The sequence below is a fragment of the Psammomys obesus genome, unplaced genomic scaffold, assembly GCF_907164565.1.
Source record: "Psammomys obesus unplaced genomic scaffold, mPsaObe1.curated_primary_1811, whole genome shotgun sequence".
Lineage (NCBI taxonomy): Eukaryota > Metazoa > Chordata > Mammalia > Rodentia > Muridae > Psammomys > Psammomys obesus.
The window spans coordinates 1,962,236-1,975,871 of record NW_026590571.1 but is presented as its reverse complement, the minus strand read 5'-3'; the positions used below and the strand labels follow the sequence as shown (position 1 = coordinate 1,975,871).

The 13,636-nt window shown below is 37.8% G+C and overlaps 1 protein-coding gene across 1 annotated transcript in view; it reads left to right on the top strand.

Moving 5' to 3' along the window:
* LOC129677283 (cilia and flagella-associated protein 47-like) overlaps positions 1 to 13,636 on the top strand; it is a 603,052-nt gene that overhangs the window by 403,799 nt on the left and 185,617 nt on the right. Inside the window, 1 exon segment of the mRNA XM_055607932.1 lies at positions 5,607 to 5,782. Coding sequence (XP_055463907.1) covers positions 5,607 to 5,782 — 176 coding nt within the window.

Genomic DNA, 13,636 nt, shown 5'->3' with positions numbered 1-13,636 from the left:
CAAAATTTAATTCAACTTTTAATATATATTTTAAATTATTATTCCCATCTTATATGGATATTTCTACATCACTCTAGCATCACATCATCCTTGTTGATGATTTTCCATATTTTAGTATCTTTATATTTCAAAGCATTGAATATGAATATATTATTCCATGTAAAATCATGCCTGAAAATAAAGAAATTTGAAAATATACATTATATTGGCTAAAATATTTCTTAAGTTCAAGGAAGAGAAAAATGATGTATACTTTATAGAGGAATGCTCTGTTTTTGAACATAAAAGAACTTGTGTGAAGATGAAAGATAACTTTAGAAGTCTCTATGTGCACTCATTATTATTTTACTTGAGATTCAAAAAAATCAGTCAAAAGGTTTATGTTTTATTATAAATATGAATGAGTTTGAAAAGTTAACTTATCAAAGTGAAACACTGTGCCACTGGCAAAACAAATAACAGCCAAAATTCCAAACTTTTAAAAAATGTCTTACATAAATTCAACTCATCAAGTTTAAAACCATCATAAAAATGAATGGTGAATATGATGTGATACAGTGAACAAAACATTAAGCATATTGTGGTTGTAATTTTCATTGTAAAATTTTTGGACACGAGTACTTGTTGGGAAGGTCTTCTTCCCTTAAATTTCATAATTTTCCTGCCTTGATCACCAGAGTATTGGGAATTAAGACCTCTGGAGTCATTCAATGTTATAAATAATGTTATTAGCTTCAAATGATGATGTATTTTGGTTATTATTCAAATAACCAAAATATAGACTAAAAGATGTTTATCATCTCACAGATTGATGAATGCCAAATAACTTATCATACTGAACACATCAAACATACTAACTATATCTAAATTATGTTCTTAAAAATATTTGTTGATAGAAAATTAAGCTTTCAATAATATTTTGGCATATTTTTAAACTCCAGAGTTTCTGTATGAAACCACACTTTTAAATTGTCACTTATGGGATTTTTATTTGATCTTGTAAGAAAATACTATTAAAACTTTGATGAAATTACATACCAAATGTTATAAAGTTTGATCAATTTTCTACCATCTTAGATATGTAGCAAAACAGTAAAATTAAATTTTGTGAGTATAATAAAACATGTTTTTTTAATTAGTCCAAAGAGTTATACTCCAGAGATTCCTAAGAGATTGGAGTGTTAGTAAGCATTTAGATGTTTTTGTCTAAATGCTCATCTCCGAAAGAATGAGAATGTTTATAGACCTACTAGTTAGGAGTAAAGAAATTAGGTAGAGACAAATTGCCATTGATATAGCAAGGATGCAAAGGAGACACTATAATATTAGTGCCTCATGGCTTTCTTCTTCACATTCTATATAATTTTAAGGATTTGGGGAGCATAGAATATTATAATTTTCTTGCAAAATTAATGTTTATTTTTGTTGCACAAATCATATTTCACAAAGAAAACAGAAAGTGTAATAGTGATTTCCAGTAAGGCAAAATGGTATATGATTATAATCCCAGAATTTGAGGAGTGGAGACAGAATTTTGAATACCTGGGCTTCAGAGCAAATTCTTGACTCAAGAACACACATATACACACATACAAAATTATTTTTTTTTGTTCAAGTGTTGTTAAGAATGATATGCTCTGAAATTTGCAGGCAAATGGCAGGAACTGAAAAAAGACCATCTTGAGTGAGGTAACCCAAAAACAGAAAGACACACATGGTATATACTCACTCATAAGTGGTTATTAGACATATAAGACAAACATACTGAAATCTATACTCCTAAAGAAGCTAAGAACGAGGAAGACCCTAGGGAAGATGTTAACTCTTCATTCCCAAAGGGCAAATTCCACAGACATCAGAAGCAGAAGACAAGGAACAGAACAGGAGCCTACCACAGAGGACCTCTGAAAAACTCTACTGATGGAGGTATTGAAGCAGAGCTTGAGACTCATAGCCAAACTTTTGACACAATGCATGGAATTTTATGAAAGAAGAGGGAGATAGAAAGACCTGGAGGGGACAGGAGCTTCAAAAGGAGAGCAACAGAGCCAAAAATACTGAGCTCTGGGGTCCCTGAAGAGAATGAGGCCCCAACCAAGGACAATGCATGGAGAGGACCTATAAAACCAGCCTCAGTTGTAGCCCATAGACTCAGTCTTCAAGTGGAGGCCCTAGTAAGGAGAACAGGGGCTGTCTCTGGCCTGAATTCAGTGACAGGCTCTCTGATCATCTTCCCCTGTGTGTGTGTGTGTGTGTGTGTGTGTGTGTGTGTGTCTGTGTGTTTGCAGCCTTGCCAGGCCACAGAAGAAGACAATACAACCAGTCCTGATTAGTCCTAATAGGTTAGGTTCAGGTAGAAGGGTAGGAAGACCTCAACTATCAGTGTATTAGGGGAGGGGCATATGGGGAGAAGAGGAAGGGGGGTAGGATTGGGAGGAGAGAGACAAGGAGGGGGCCATAGCTGGAATACAAATTGAGTAAATTGGAATTAATGATAATAATAATAATTTAAAAAAGAGAAAGGAATGATATTCTCTAAAAGAAATTTTATATTCTAAATTCTATTATTTTATTCCAGTTCAGGTCAGAGTTTAATGTATAGTTCTTAAAATGTGTATAGGTTAAATACATTATTTTCTTTTATTTTCATTGTGTGTTTTTGTATGGATGTTGTTTTTATTTCCTCAGCTGAGGGGATGAAATGAGCTGTAGCTAAGCTGTACAATTACAAAGGTTGGGCTGAGGCCAGAACATTTCTTTCTTTGTTCTAATTATCTCTAGACCTAGACCTGGCAGCTTCTAGGCTCTGTACAATCTAATCTTCTGTAACTCAGACCTTGAACACTTTAGCTTCCAAACTCTGTCTGCTAACCTAGGCCTAGAATGTTTTCAGCCTCAAAGACATATTGCTGAATAAACTCATCTTTTCTAGCTCCTTCTGATGGTTCAACTCAGTCGTTCTGGCTCAAAAGCCTCTCCAAGCTAACTGATTCAATCTGGCTTCTCTCTCAACCTCTCACTGAATTGCTCTGTTTCATCTTACACCAACTCAGGCAATATGTTCTAATCTTCTGGCTCCTTCTCATTCTCTGGCTCATTCTCTCTATAGCCTCTCTTTGTAAAATTGCCCCGGTAAAACTGCCACACATACTTTTCCAATTACACTACTCTACCCTACCACTACTACTCCTCAATGATTCTTAAGTAACTTCTCTTTCCTGTCCTTTTCTCGAGAAAATTGGGCCTATCCTATCTCTGATTCATATTGTAAAATATTTCTCTGATTCATCATTTTTTCTGACCCTCAATTAGTCATCAATTTTAAACATACCTGCTTTTGAAGAGTTTAATTTAACCTGGGTATAATTCCATTTTGAAATAAAGAGACATCTTGACTGGGAGTTGAATTCAGGTACAGGGAAATAGCACAGAATGTACACATTGGCAGATAACAAAGTTAACTCTCCTAGCAACAACCTCCAGGAAATATCACAGAATAAATACCTAACAAGCTGAAATGTTAGGTCAAGGGGGGCTCCATGATATTACCTATTGTCTTGGGGACCTGCTGGAGCAAAAACTAGTATTGTAATACTGGATGAACAAAACCAGAATTATAACAGCTCAAAGGCAGAATCTTTTGCTTTTGGTCATTTTTGGATCATGCTTGCTTTACAAATTAGGATATATTAGGCAAAGACTAGGGACTATATAGTTGATGGTAATGAGAACCCAGTACTGCCCGTTTGAAGTTGACCTTGGACTGTAAGAGCCCAAGATTGACCTCTTCAGGCACAAGTAAAGGGGGAAATGAAGAGTTTACATTAGCCTGAATATAACTCCATTTTAATAAAGAACCATCTTGACTGGAAGCTGAATTCGGTACCAGGAAATATCACAGAATGTACACTTGGCAAAAAAACAAAGTTAACTCTCCTAGCAACAGTCTCCAGGAAATATCACAGAATAAATATTTTATAGAAAATAGAGACAATCTCCCTGGCAATAATCGATGAGAATCGGGCGGGAACCAGCTGGGAAAATTCTCCCCAATGTTTCAGATTTAGTTTAGAAGAATAGCAATTGTGATCATATGCCTTAAGAAATTGTGATTATGTACCTCAGAGAAGGTCACATCACCCTTCTAACTTCTACCTAATTCTGTAACGTCAAGGCATGTGCCATGTGCCCTCCCCCATTTGCTGTCATAGAAACATGTACCCCCCTGCTTGTTGTCATGGAAACACCCTGCTTGCAGTCTTTCCCTTTAAAAACCCTGCTCACTCAAGCTCGAGATCGCACTTCCCTACTGCTGCATCAGTGAGACTTGGGTCCCAAGTTTGATCGCTGTTGTAATAAAGCTCTCTTGCTATTGCAAGTCGAGTCATCTCCTGGTAGTCTCTGAGCGTCCCATGAACCTGGCATTACACTTTGTTTTATAAACTAATCTTACTTTCATTGTTTGGGATTAAAGATATATACTAAGGGTGTGTCTGTATTCTAGCCAGATCATACAGTAATACCGAGCATATCTGCATTGCACCAGATCACATAGACCTATTTACATCCCTTGACAGAGAAGACATGCTGCTGGACTAAAATTGTTCTATCTCTCTCTTTCTCTCTCTCTCTGTGAGTGTGTGTGTGTGTGTGTGTGTGTGTGTATGAGTATGAGTATAAGTATGAGTATTTACCACAGTGTACTTGCGGAATTGAGAACTTGTAAGAATCAGTTTTCTCTTTCTATATGGGTCTTCGTGATTGAACTAGGCTGTCAGGCTTAGGATCAAATACTTTTGCCAACTTGCTAGCCCAGTATTAATATTGAGAAATAAAAGAAATAAAAGGTGGTAATAAAAAAGTATCAAAAACGTAAAAAATAGTAAGAGCCTAAAGGTTGTTGTTGTTGTTGTTTATGTTTGTTTGTTTTCTTGATTTGGAGGGGTTTGTTTTCTTTCTTTTTTATTTTTTCTTCTTAGAAACTATGTAACACTTCGTGTGTGTGTGTGTGTGTGTGTTTGACACATATTTGACTAGTAAAGGAAGATAAATGAGCAGTCACAAATGTTTTCCTTCCATTTTTTTCTTTCCATTTCTAGTGAAAATTGTTAGGCCTGTAGGTGGTTGTTAAAATTTGTTATCTGGCCATACTTCTCTCCTGTATGTATTTTTGTTTGACCACTGGGAAAAAATTTAAAATGCTAAGTTCTATAGTAGTCTTATAAACTTTCATCAGGTTGCCTAGAAAATTATTATATGCAACATCATGACCAACACTAAGTTATTACCATAAGAAACCATTGGAAATGGGCATCATGGTAATGCTATTTGGGAAAAGCATTTTAACTTAATTATGTTAGGGCTTTCTGTAGTGCTTGACATTAAAAGCTATTTTATAATATGTATTGTTTATCAAGATTATTTGGGGATAACATAGAGGAGATTAAGATTTAGTAAAGATATATTTAGTAGGCTACCAGGAAAGGAAAAACTAGTACAAATGGCCTTGGATGACAGGTTTTTTTTTTTTCTGTTTGCTACCCAGAAAAATGATTATCTTGACAACAATAGTTGATCATCCTTTTTTTTTTCTTTCATAATCCTAGGAGACAACCTGTATTGAAATTCCCATCTCCAATCCAAAAGACAGATGCATTCATATGGATGTGAAATTAACATCCTCTGCATTTAATGGATCAAAGGAAATGAGACTGAGTGCATTTGAATGTATGAACTACACTGTACGGTACTCTCCAGCAACCACAGGCTATACAGAAGAAAGGTGTGCTTTGAGATTTTATTATAATTTGTTGTTGAGCCTTTGAAGTTAGAACTTAAAATTCATTGCTCTAAAATACATTGTTACAATTCTCTGATAATACATACTAATTAACAGTTTTTGTTTGCTTCAGTACAAAATTACTGTTCACTGAATTATCAAATTAAAGCATCCAGCATTCCTGATTTTTATTTTTTAAAATTTATTCAATTTACATCACAATTATAGCACCCTCCTTCATCTCATCCATCTCTCACTCTTTATCCCTCTTAACCCCATCCTTTTCCCCTAGAAAAGGGGAGCCCCCCCTCACCTACCATTTGACCCCAGCCTATCAAATCTCATTAGGATTGCTTACACCCTATGCCTCATGGCCTGACAAGGCCACCCAACCAAGGGGAAGTGACCAAAATGCTGCCAACAGAGTTCATGTCAGAGAAAGCCCCTGCTTCCCTTAGTAGAGTACCAACATGGAGATGAGCCCCTTATTGTATACATCTGAGCCAAAGCGTCTAGATCCTCTCCATGCACAGTTCTTGGATAATTCAGCAGTCTCTGCAGGTTCTCTTGGGCCCAGATTTGTTGGCCTTGTCGATCCCACTGCGGACTTCGTGTCCCCTTGGTGTCTTTTCATCCCCCTTACTCTTCCGTATGATTCCCTGAGCTCTGCCGAAAGTTTGGCTACGAGTTTAGCTTCTGCTTCAATCTCCTGCTGGGTGGAGTCTTTCAGAGGACATCAACGGTATGCATCTACCCTATTTCCTTTCTGTTCTGTTTGCCCTTCTGAATGAGAATTAAGCATATTCCCTAGGATATCCTTTTTATTTGGCTTCTTTAGGTCTGTTGATTATAGTATGGTTATCCTGTATTGAATTGCTAATATCAGTTTCTAAGTCCGTACACACCATGAGTGGCTTTATGAGTCTGGGATACCTCTCTCAGGATGATCTTCTCTAGTTCCATCAATTTGCCTACAAGTTTTTTCCTTTTTTATTAATTTTTATTTTTTATATTAATCACAGGTTATTTACTTTGTATCCCAGCTGTACCCCCTCCCTTTTTCCTTCCCAATCCCACCCACCTCCCTCCCTCATCTCCTCCCTGCCCCTTTCCAAGTCCACTGCTAGGGGAGGTCCTCCTCCCCTTCCATCTGACCCTGGCTTATCAGGTACCTTCAGGACTGGCTGCCATGTCCTCCTCTGTGGCCTAGAAAGACTGTTCTTCCCTCGGGGTGGGGGTAAAGGAGCCAGTTATTGAGTTCATGTCAGGAATAGTTCCTGTTTGCCTTACTAGGGACACCCACTTAGTTACTGAGCTACCATGTGCTACATCTGGGCAGGACTTCTAGGTTGTATCCTTATACGGTCCTTGGTTAGAGAAACAGTCTCATAGAGGGCCCCTGTGCCCTGACATATTTGGTCCTTGTGGAGCTTCTGTCCTCTCTAGGTCATACTAACTACTAAAAAATTAAAAAGCAACAAATCAAGAAATTTAATTAAAAAATGTGGTATGAAACTAAACAGAGAATTATCTGTAGAGGAACATAGGATGGCAAAGAAACACCAAAAGAGATGCTCAACCTCCTTAGCCATCAGAGAGATGCAAATCAAAATGAACCTGAGATTTCACCTTATACCCATCAAAATGGCAAAGGTTAAAAACTCAAGTGACAACATATGCTGGAGAGGTTGTAGAGAATTGGTAACCCTCATCCATTGCTAGTGGGAATATAAAATTGTACAACCACTTTGGAAATCAGTCTGGCGCTTTTTTAGACAATTAGGAATAGTGCTTCCTCAAGATCCACCTATACCACTACTAAGCATATATCCAAAAGATACTCAAGTACACAACAAGGACATTTGCTCAACCATGTTTGTAGAAGCTTTATTCATAGTAGCCATATCCTGGAAACAACCCAGATGTCCCTCAACGGAGGAATAGATACAGAAATTGTGGTACTTTTACACAATGGAATACTACTCAGCAACTAAAAACAAGGAAATCATGAACTTTGCAGGCAAATGGTGGAATCTAGAAAAGATCATCCTAAGTGAGGTATCCCAGGAGCAGAAGAACACACACAGTATAGACTTGTAAGATAGGATACACAGACTAAAATATGTGTACCTAAAGACAATAAACAAGAAAGAGGACCCAGAAGAAGATGATCAAGCCTCACTTAGAAAGAAATGAGATGGACAGGGGAAGTAGAAAAGAACAATAACAGGACAGAAGCCTACCACAGAGGGCCTCTGAGAGACTCTACCTAGCAGTGTATCAAAGCAGATGCTGAGACTCATAACCAAACCTTTGGCAGAGTGCAGAGAATCATATGAAAAAAGGGGTAGTTAGAATGACTTTTTTTTGTTTTTCATTTTTAAATTTACTTTTCTAATTTTTTTATTAATTACAATTTATTCACTTTGTATCCCAGCTGTAGCAGCCTCCATCTTCTGCTCCTAATCCCTCCCTTCCACCTTATTATCCCTTGTTCCTTCCCCAGTCCACTGATGGGAGCAGGCCTTCTCCCCTTCCATCTGACACTAGCCTATCAGATCTCATCAGGACTGGCTGCATTGTCTTCCTCTATGGCCTCTAAGGCTGTTTCCCTATCAGGGGGAGGTGATCAAAGGGCCAGGTAGTGAGTTCATGTCAGAGTCGGCCCCTGTTCCCCTTACTAAGGAACCCACTTGTATCCTAAGCTGCCATGGGCTACATCTGTGCAGGGGTTCTAGCGTATCTCCATGCATGTTTCTTGGTTGGGGTAGCAGTCTCAGAAAAGACCATAGTGCCCACATATTTTGGTTCTGCTGCTCTCCTTGTGGAGCTCCTGTCCCCTTCACGTCTTATCTCCCTTACTTTCATAAGATTCCCTGCACTCTGCCCAAAGTTTGTCTATGAACCTCAGCATCTTCTTCCATACCCTGCTGGGTAGAGTCTTTCAGAAGCCCTCTGTCGTATGTTCCTGTCCTGTTCCCTGTTTTCTCACTCTTCCTATGTCCATCCAATTTGCCTTTCTGAATGAGGATTGATCATCTTACCCGGGGTCCTCTTTATTTCTTAGCTTCTTTAGGTGTACAGATTTTAGTATGTTTATCCTATATAATATGGCTAATATCCACTTATAAGTAAGTATAAATCATTTGTGTCTTTCTGCTTCTGTCTTACCTCACTCGGGATGATAATTTCTAGTTCCCACAATTTGCCTGCAAATTTTGTGATTTTCTTGTTTTTAATTGCTGAGTAGTATTCCACAGTGAAAATGTACCACAATTTCTGTATCCATTCCTCAATTGAGGGACATCTGCTTTGGTTTCCACATTCTGGCTATTACAAATAGAACTGCTATAAACATGGTTGAACAAATGTCTTTGTTGTATACTTGAGCATCTTTTGGATATATGCCTAGGAGTGGTATAGCTGGATCTTGAGGAATCACTATTCCTAATTGTCTGAGAATGTGCCAGATTGATTTCCAAAGCGACTGTACAACTTTACATTAACACTAGCAATGGAGAAGGATTCCACTTTCTCCACATCCTGTCCAGCATATATTGTCACTTGAGTTTTTCATCTTAGACATTCTGATGAGTGTAAGGTGAAATCTCAGGGTTATTTTGATTTGCATTTCCCTGATGACTAAGGATGTTGAACATTTCTTGATTTTTTTCCTGTGTCAATCGATATTTCTCCATTGAGAATTCTCTGTTTAGCTCTGTAACCCAATTTTTAATTGGATAAATTGATTCGTTGCTTTTTCGTTCTTGAGTTCTTTATATATTCTGCATATTAACCCTCTGTCAGATATAGGGTTGTTGAAGATTCTTTTCCAATCTGTAGGCTGTCATTTTCTTCTGATGAGAGTGTCTTTGCTTTACAGATTCTGTCAGGTGTGATTCTGATGGGTTTGCCATTATATGCTACTTGGTCTTTTTCACTTGCAGCTTTAAGTATTTTTTCTTTGTTCTATATACTTATGTTTTAATCACTATGTGAAGGGAGTATTCTTTTCTATTCTAATTTATTAGGTGTTCTGTAGGCCTCTTGTATGCTTATAGGCCTTTCCTTTGAAATGGGAAATTTTCTTCTATGATTTTGTTGAAAATACTTTCTGGACCTTGGGGACAGGAATCTATTTTTCCCTCTATTCTTATTATTCTTAGGTTTGTCTTTTCATGTTGTCTTGTATTTCCTGAATGGTTTCTGTCAGGAATTTTTCAGATTTAACATTTTCTTTGATGGACACATAGATTTTTTTCCACTTTGTCTTCCACATCTGAGATTTTTTCTTTTATCTCTTGTAGTTTGTTGGTTATGCTTAGCTCTCTAGTTCCTGTTTTCTTCCCTAAGTTCTTCCTCTCAATGTTATCCTCTGTTTGTTTCCTTTAATTTTTCCAATTTTATCTTCAGATCTTGAACCATTTTGTTGATTTCCTTCACTGTCTGACTATATTTTCATGCTCTTCCTTCAATTCCATCACCTCAGTGTTTGAACATTCCTTTGTTTCTTTTATTTCTTTCAGTGATTTAATTATTTCTTCTTTGAAGGCTACAAACTGTTTGGCTGCATCTTTCTTATCGATGGCCATAATCCCTTTGACTTCATCATCCTCTATTTATTTATGGATGGCCATAATCTGTTTAACTTTATCTTCCTCTATTTCTTTAAATATTTTATTTTTTCCTCTATTATCCTCTTCGTAAGCATAGATGTAAAGTCATCTTCTTGAATTTCACTTATGATAGGGTATCCAGGGCTACTTGTCCTTGGATAACTGAGTTCTAGGGGTGCTATATTTCTTTGGCATTTGTTGGTTGGGCTTTTACCCTGGCCTCTACATATCTGGCTGTCTCAGGTGTAGTTTCTGGTGCTTGCTGGAATCCTGTGGCAGGAAGAATCCCCTTGACAGGACAGTGGTTGTACCTGAAGGATACCTCCCTAACTTTTCTGATATGGTCACCTAATGCAGGGCTTTTCAGGAATTTCCACAGCTCACTTCAAGTGTATGGACTTGTGTGGTAACTGTGGTCACTGGTAGTCAAAGGGGCTCTCCTCTCACCAGAAGAAGTCCTGGAGACAGCTGCCCTACCACTAGGTTTCTTGCTCTGAATTTAGTGAGCTGCTGCTGCTGCTCTTGAATGGTTTGCTGGGAGTAACCCTCTTGAAGAACCAGAGAGCGTCATTCTTTGGCCAGTTTAGGTAGGGATACAGGCTGTGCCTAGGATCAGTGTCTTATGGGCTGATCCCATGGATCCCAGGCTTCTGTAGATCTGAGGTTGGAGCTCTACGCTCCAGTACCCAAGTGATAATCAGTGGCAGGTGAACTCAGCACTCATGCATTCAGCACAAAGATAGAGCCTGGAGCTTGTTGGAAAGTAGGGGCTTTTCCAGAGATTAGCTGGATGTCCTGGTGTCAGGCCTTATTTTTCCCACCATGGGGTTTTCTCCCTACAGGGAGACCTAGTCTGTGATGTTTTGGGACCCACAGTTCATTCTGGGATGGTGAGTAAACAAGCAGGTGCAGGAGAGTAGTTCGCTGGAGACTGGGAGCCTGCAGGAACCTGGGAACTTTCCTGGAAAACTTTTCAGGAGATGGGGGTTTTGCTGGCTGTCCTGAGATAGTACTTGATGTTTTCCTCACTGAAGGGTTTCTTCCCAATGTGGAAACCCAGTCTGTGGTGCTTTGGTGTCCATATTTCTGTCTGGAATGTTTAGTCAAGTGCACAGACATGTGGCTCTGTGCTGGAGACTGAGTGCCTGCTGGAACCAGGAACCTTTTCCATGGATTATCTGGATGATCTGCCAATTGCTTCCTTTTCCATGAAGTTTTCTCTTGATTGGAAAACCCAGTCTCTGGTGTTGTGGGGCCCACAGTTCAGTCCGGGATGGTGATCAGAACAGACAGGCATATGGCTCTGGGCTGGTGACTGAGTGCCTGCTGGGACCAAGGAACTATTCTGGGATATTGCTGGGTGACGTGATAATAGACCAAATTGCTTCTTACCTGGAAAACTCTTACCTGGGAAACACAATTGTTGGTGTCTTAGGACCCAGAGTTCAGTCTGTTGGTCACTATGCAGTCACTGCTGTACTGCTCGTCCCAAAGAATGTCCTCTCAGAGCCGCCATCTTGGATCCCCTTGTTTTGTTTTTAATAGCTGATAGTATTTCATTGTGCAAATGTACCACAGTTTCTTTTTCCATTTTTCAGTTGAAGGACAGCTATGTTCTTTTCAGATTCGGCTTATTATGAATACAGCTGATTTGAAAGTGATCACCTTTCTCCACATCCTCACCAGCATGTGCTATCACTTGCCATTCTGGTGGTTGTAAGATGAAATCTCAGAGTCTTTTTGATTTGTGTTTCCCTGATGACTAAGAACCCTGAGCATTTCCTTGTTTCCCTGTCAGTCTATATTCTTCTCTTAAGAACTCTCTCTTTAGCTCTGTACCCTATTTTTTAATTGGGATGTGTGGTTTTTTTTTGGTGTTTAATATATTGAGTTCTTTATATATTTTGCATATTATCCCTCTGTAGGATGTAGGGTTGGTAAAGAGCTTTTCCTAGTCTGTAGGCTATCATTTTGTTCTGATGATAGTGTCCTTTGCTTTACAGAAGCTTTTCAGTTTCATGAGCTCCCATTTATTGATTGTTGATCTTAGAGCTTGTGCTGTTGGTGTCATGTTCAGGAAGTTGTCTCCTGTGCCAATGAGGTCAAGGCTCTTCTAACAGGTTTAGTGTGTCTGGTTTTATTTTAAAGGCTTTGATCCACTTAGACTTTAGTTTTGTGTAGGGTAATAAATATGGATCTACTTGCATTTTCTACATGTAGTCATCCAGTTAGACCAACACCATTTTTTGAAGATGCTTTTTTCCATTGTATGATTTTAGCTTCTTTGTTAAAAATAAAGTGTCTGTAGTTGTGTGGGTTTATTTTCCTCTTCAGTTCAATTCCCTTCGTTTACTGTACTGTTTCAGAGCAAATAACACACAGTTTTTGTTACTGTTGCTTTATAGTACAGCTTGGGATCATGGTTGGAGACACCCCAGAATATCTTTTATTATACAGGATTGTTTCAGATAGTCTGTGCTTTTCCTTAGTGCAACAACTGAATTTTAGATGTTTCATGAAAACTGAGGTTTTAACTTTTACTTTTCTTGATAAAAATTAATTTTTTTCTTGTAAGTAATTAACTATAAATCATTTCTCCCAAGACATAGACAAATTACATTGCAAATATTATCCTGTACTGAAAACATACACATGCACACACACACATACACATACATACACACTTGTATATACTAGCAGTGTGTTACTATAACTATGTGAATATATAGTCTCATAGAATGATGATTGTGAAAATCTTACTTGCTTGTCACAAAACACAAAAATAACACTTGTAATTTTAGTGAAAGGTTACTACAATAATGTATATTTTAAATCTTAACAGATAAAATTCATAATAGTGTAAATCAGGAAAAGAACAATTAATTATCCTAGCTTGGTGACTCACATTTGTAATCCTACCTCTTAGGAAACAGGGAGATCCTTGAGTAAGAGATAAGTCCAGACTACACAGTGAGTTCTAGGCCAGCTTAAACTAAAATGACAATCTATCTCAAAAAATAAAAAGTAAAAGAATAACCAGAGGAGGAGGAACACGGTATTGTATCAGAAGGAGAGCAGGATGCTATTTTAAAAATATTTATTTCAATAGATTACCATTAGAATTATGGATTTCTCTAATGTGAATCTTGTCTTTAACTTGTAAAGTTGACCAAATAAAACTTCATTTTGGTTATTATATATATATATATATATATATATATATATATATATATATATATAT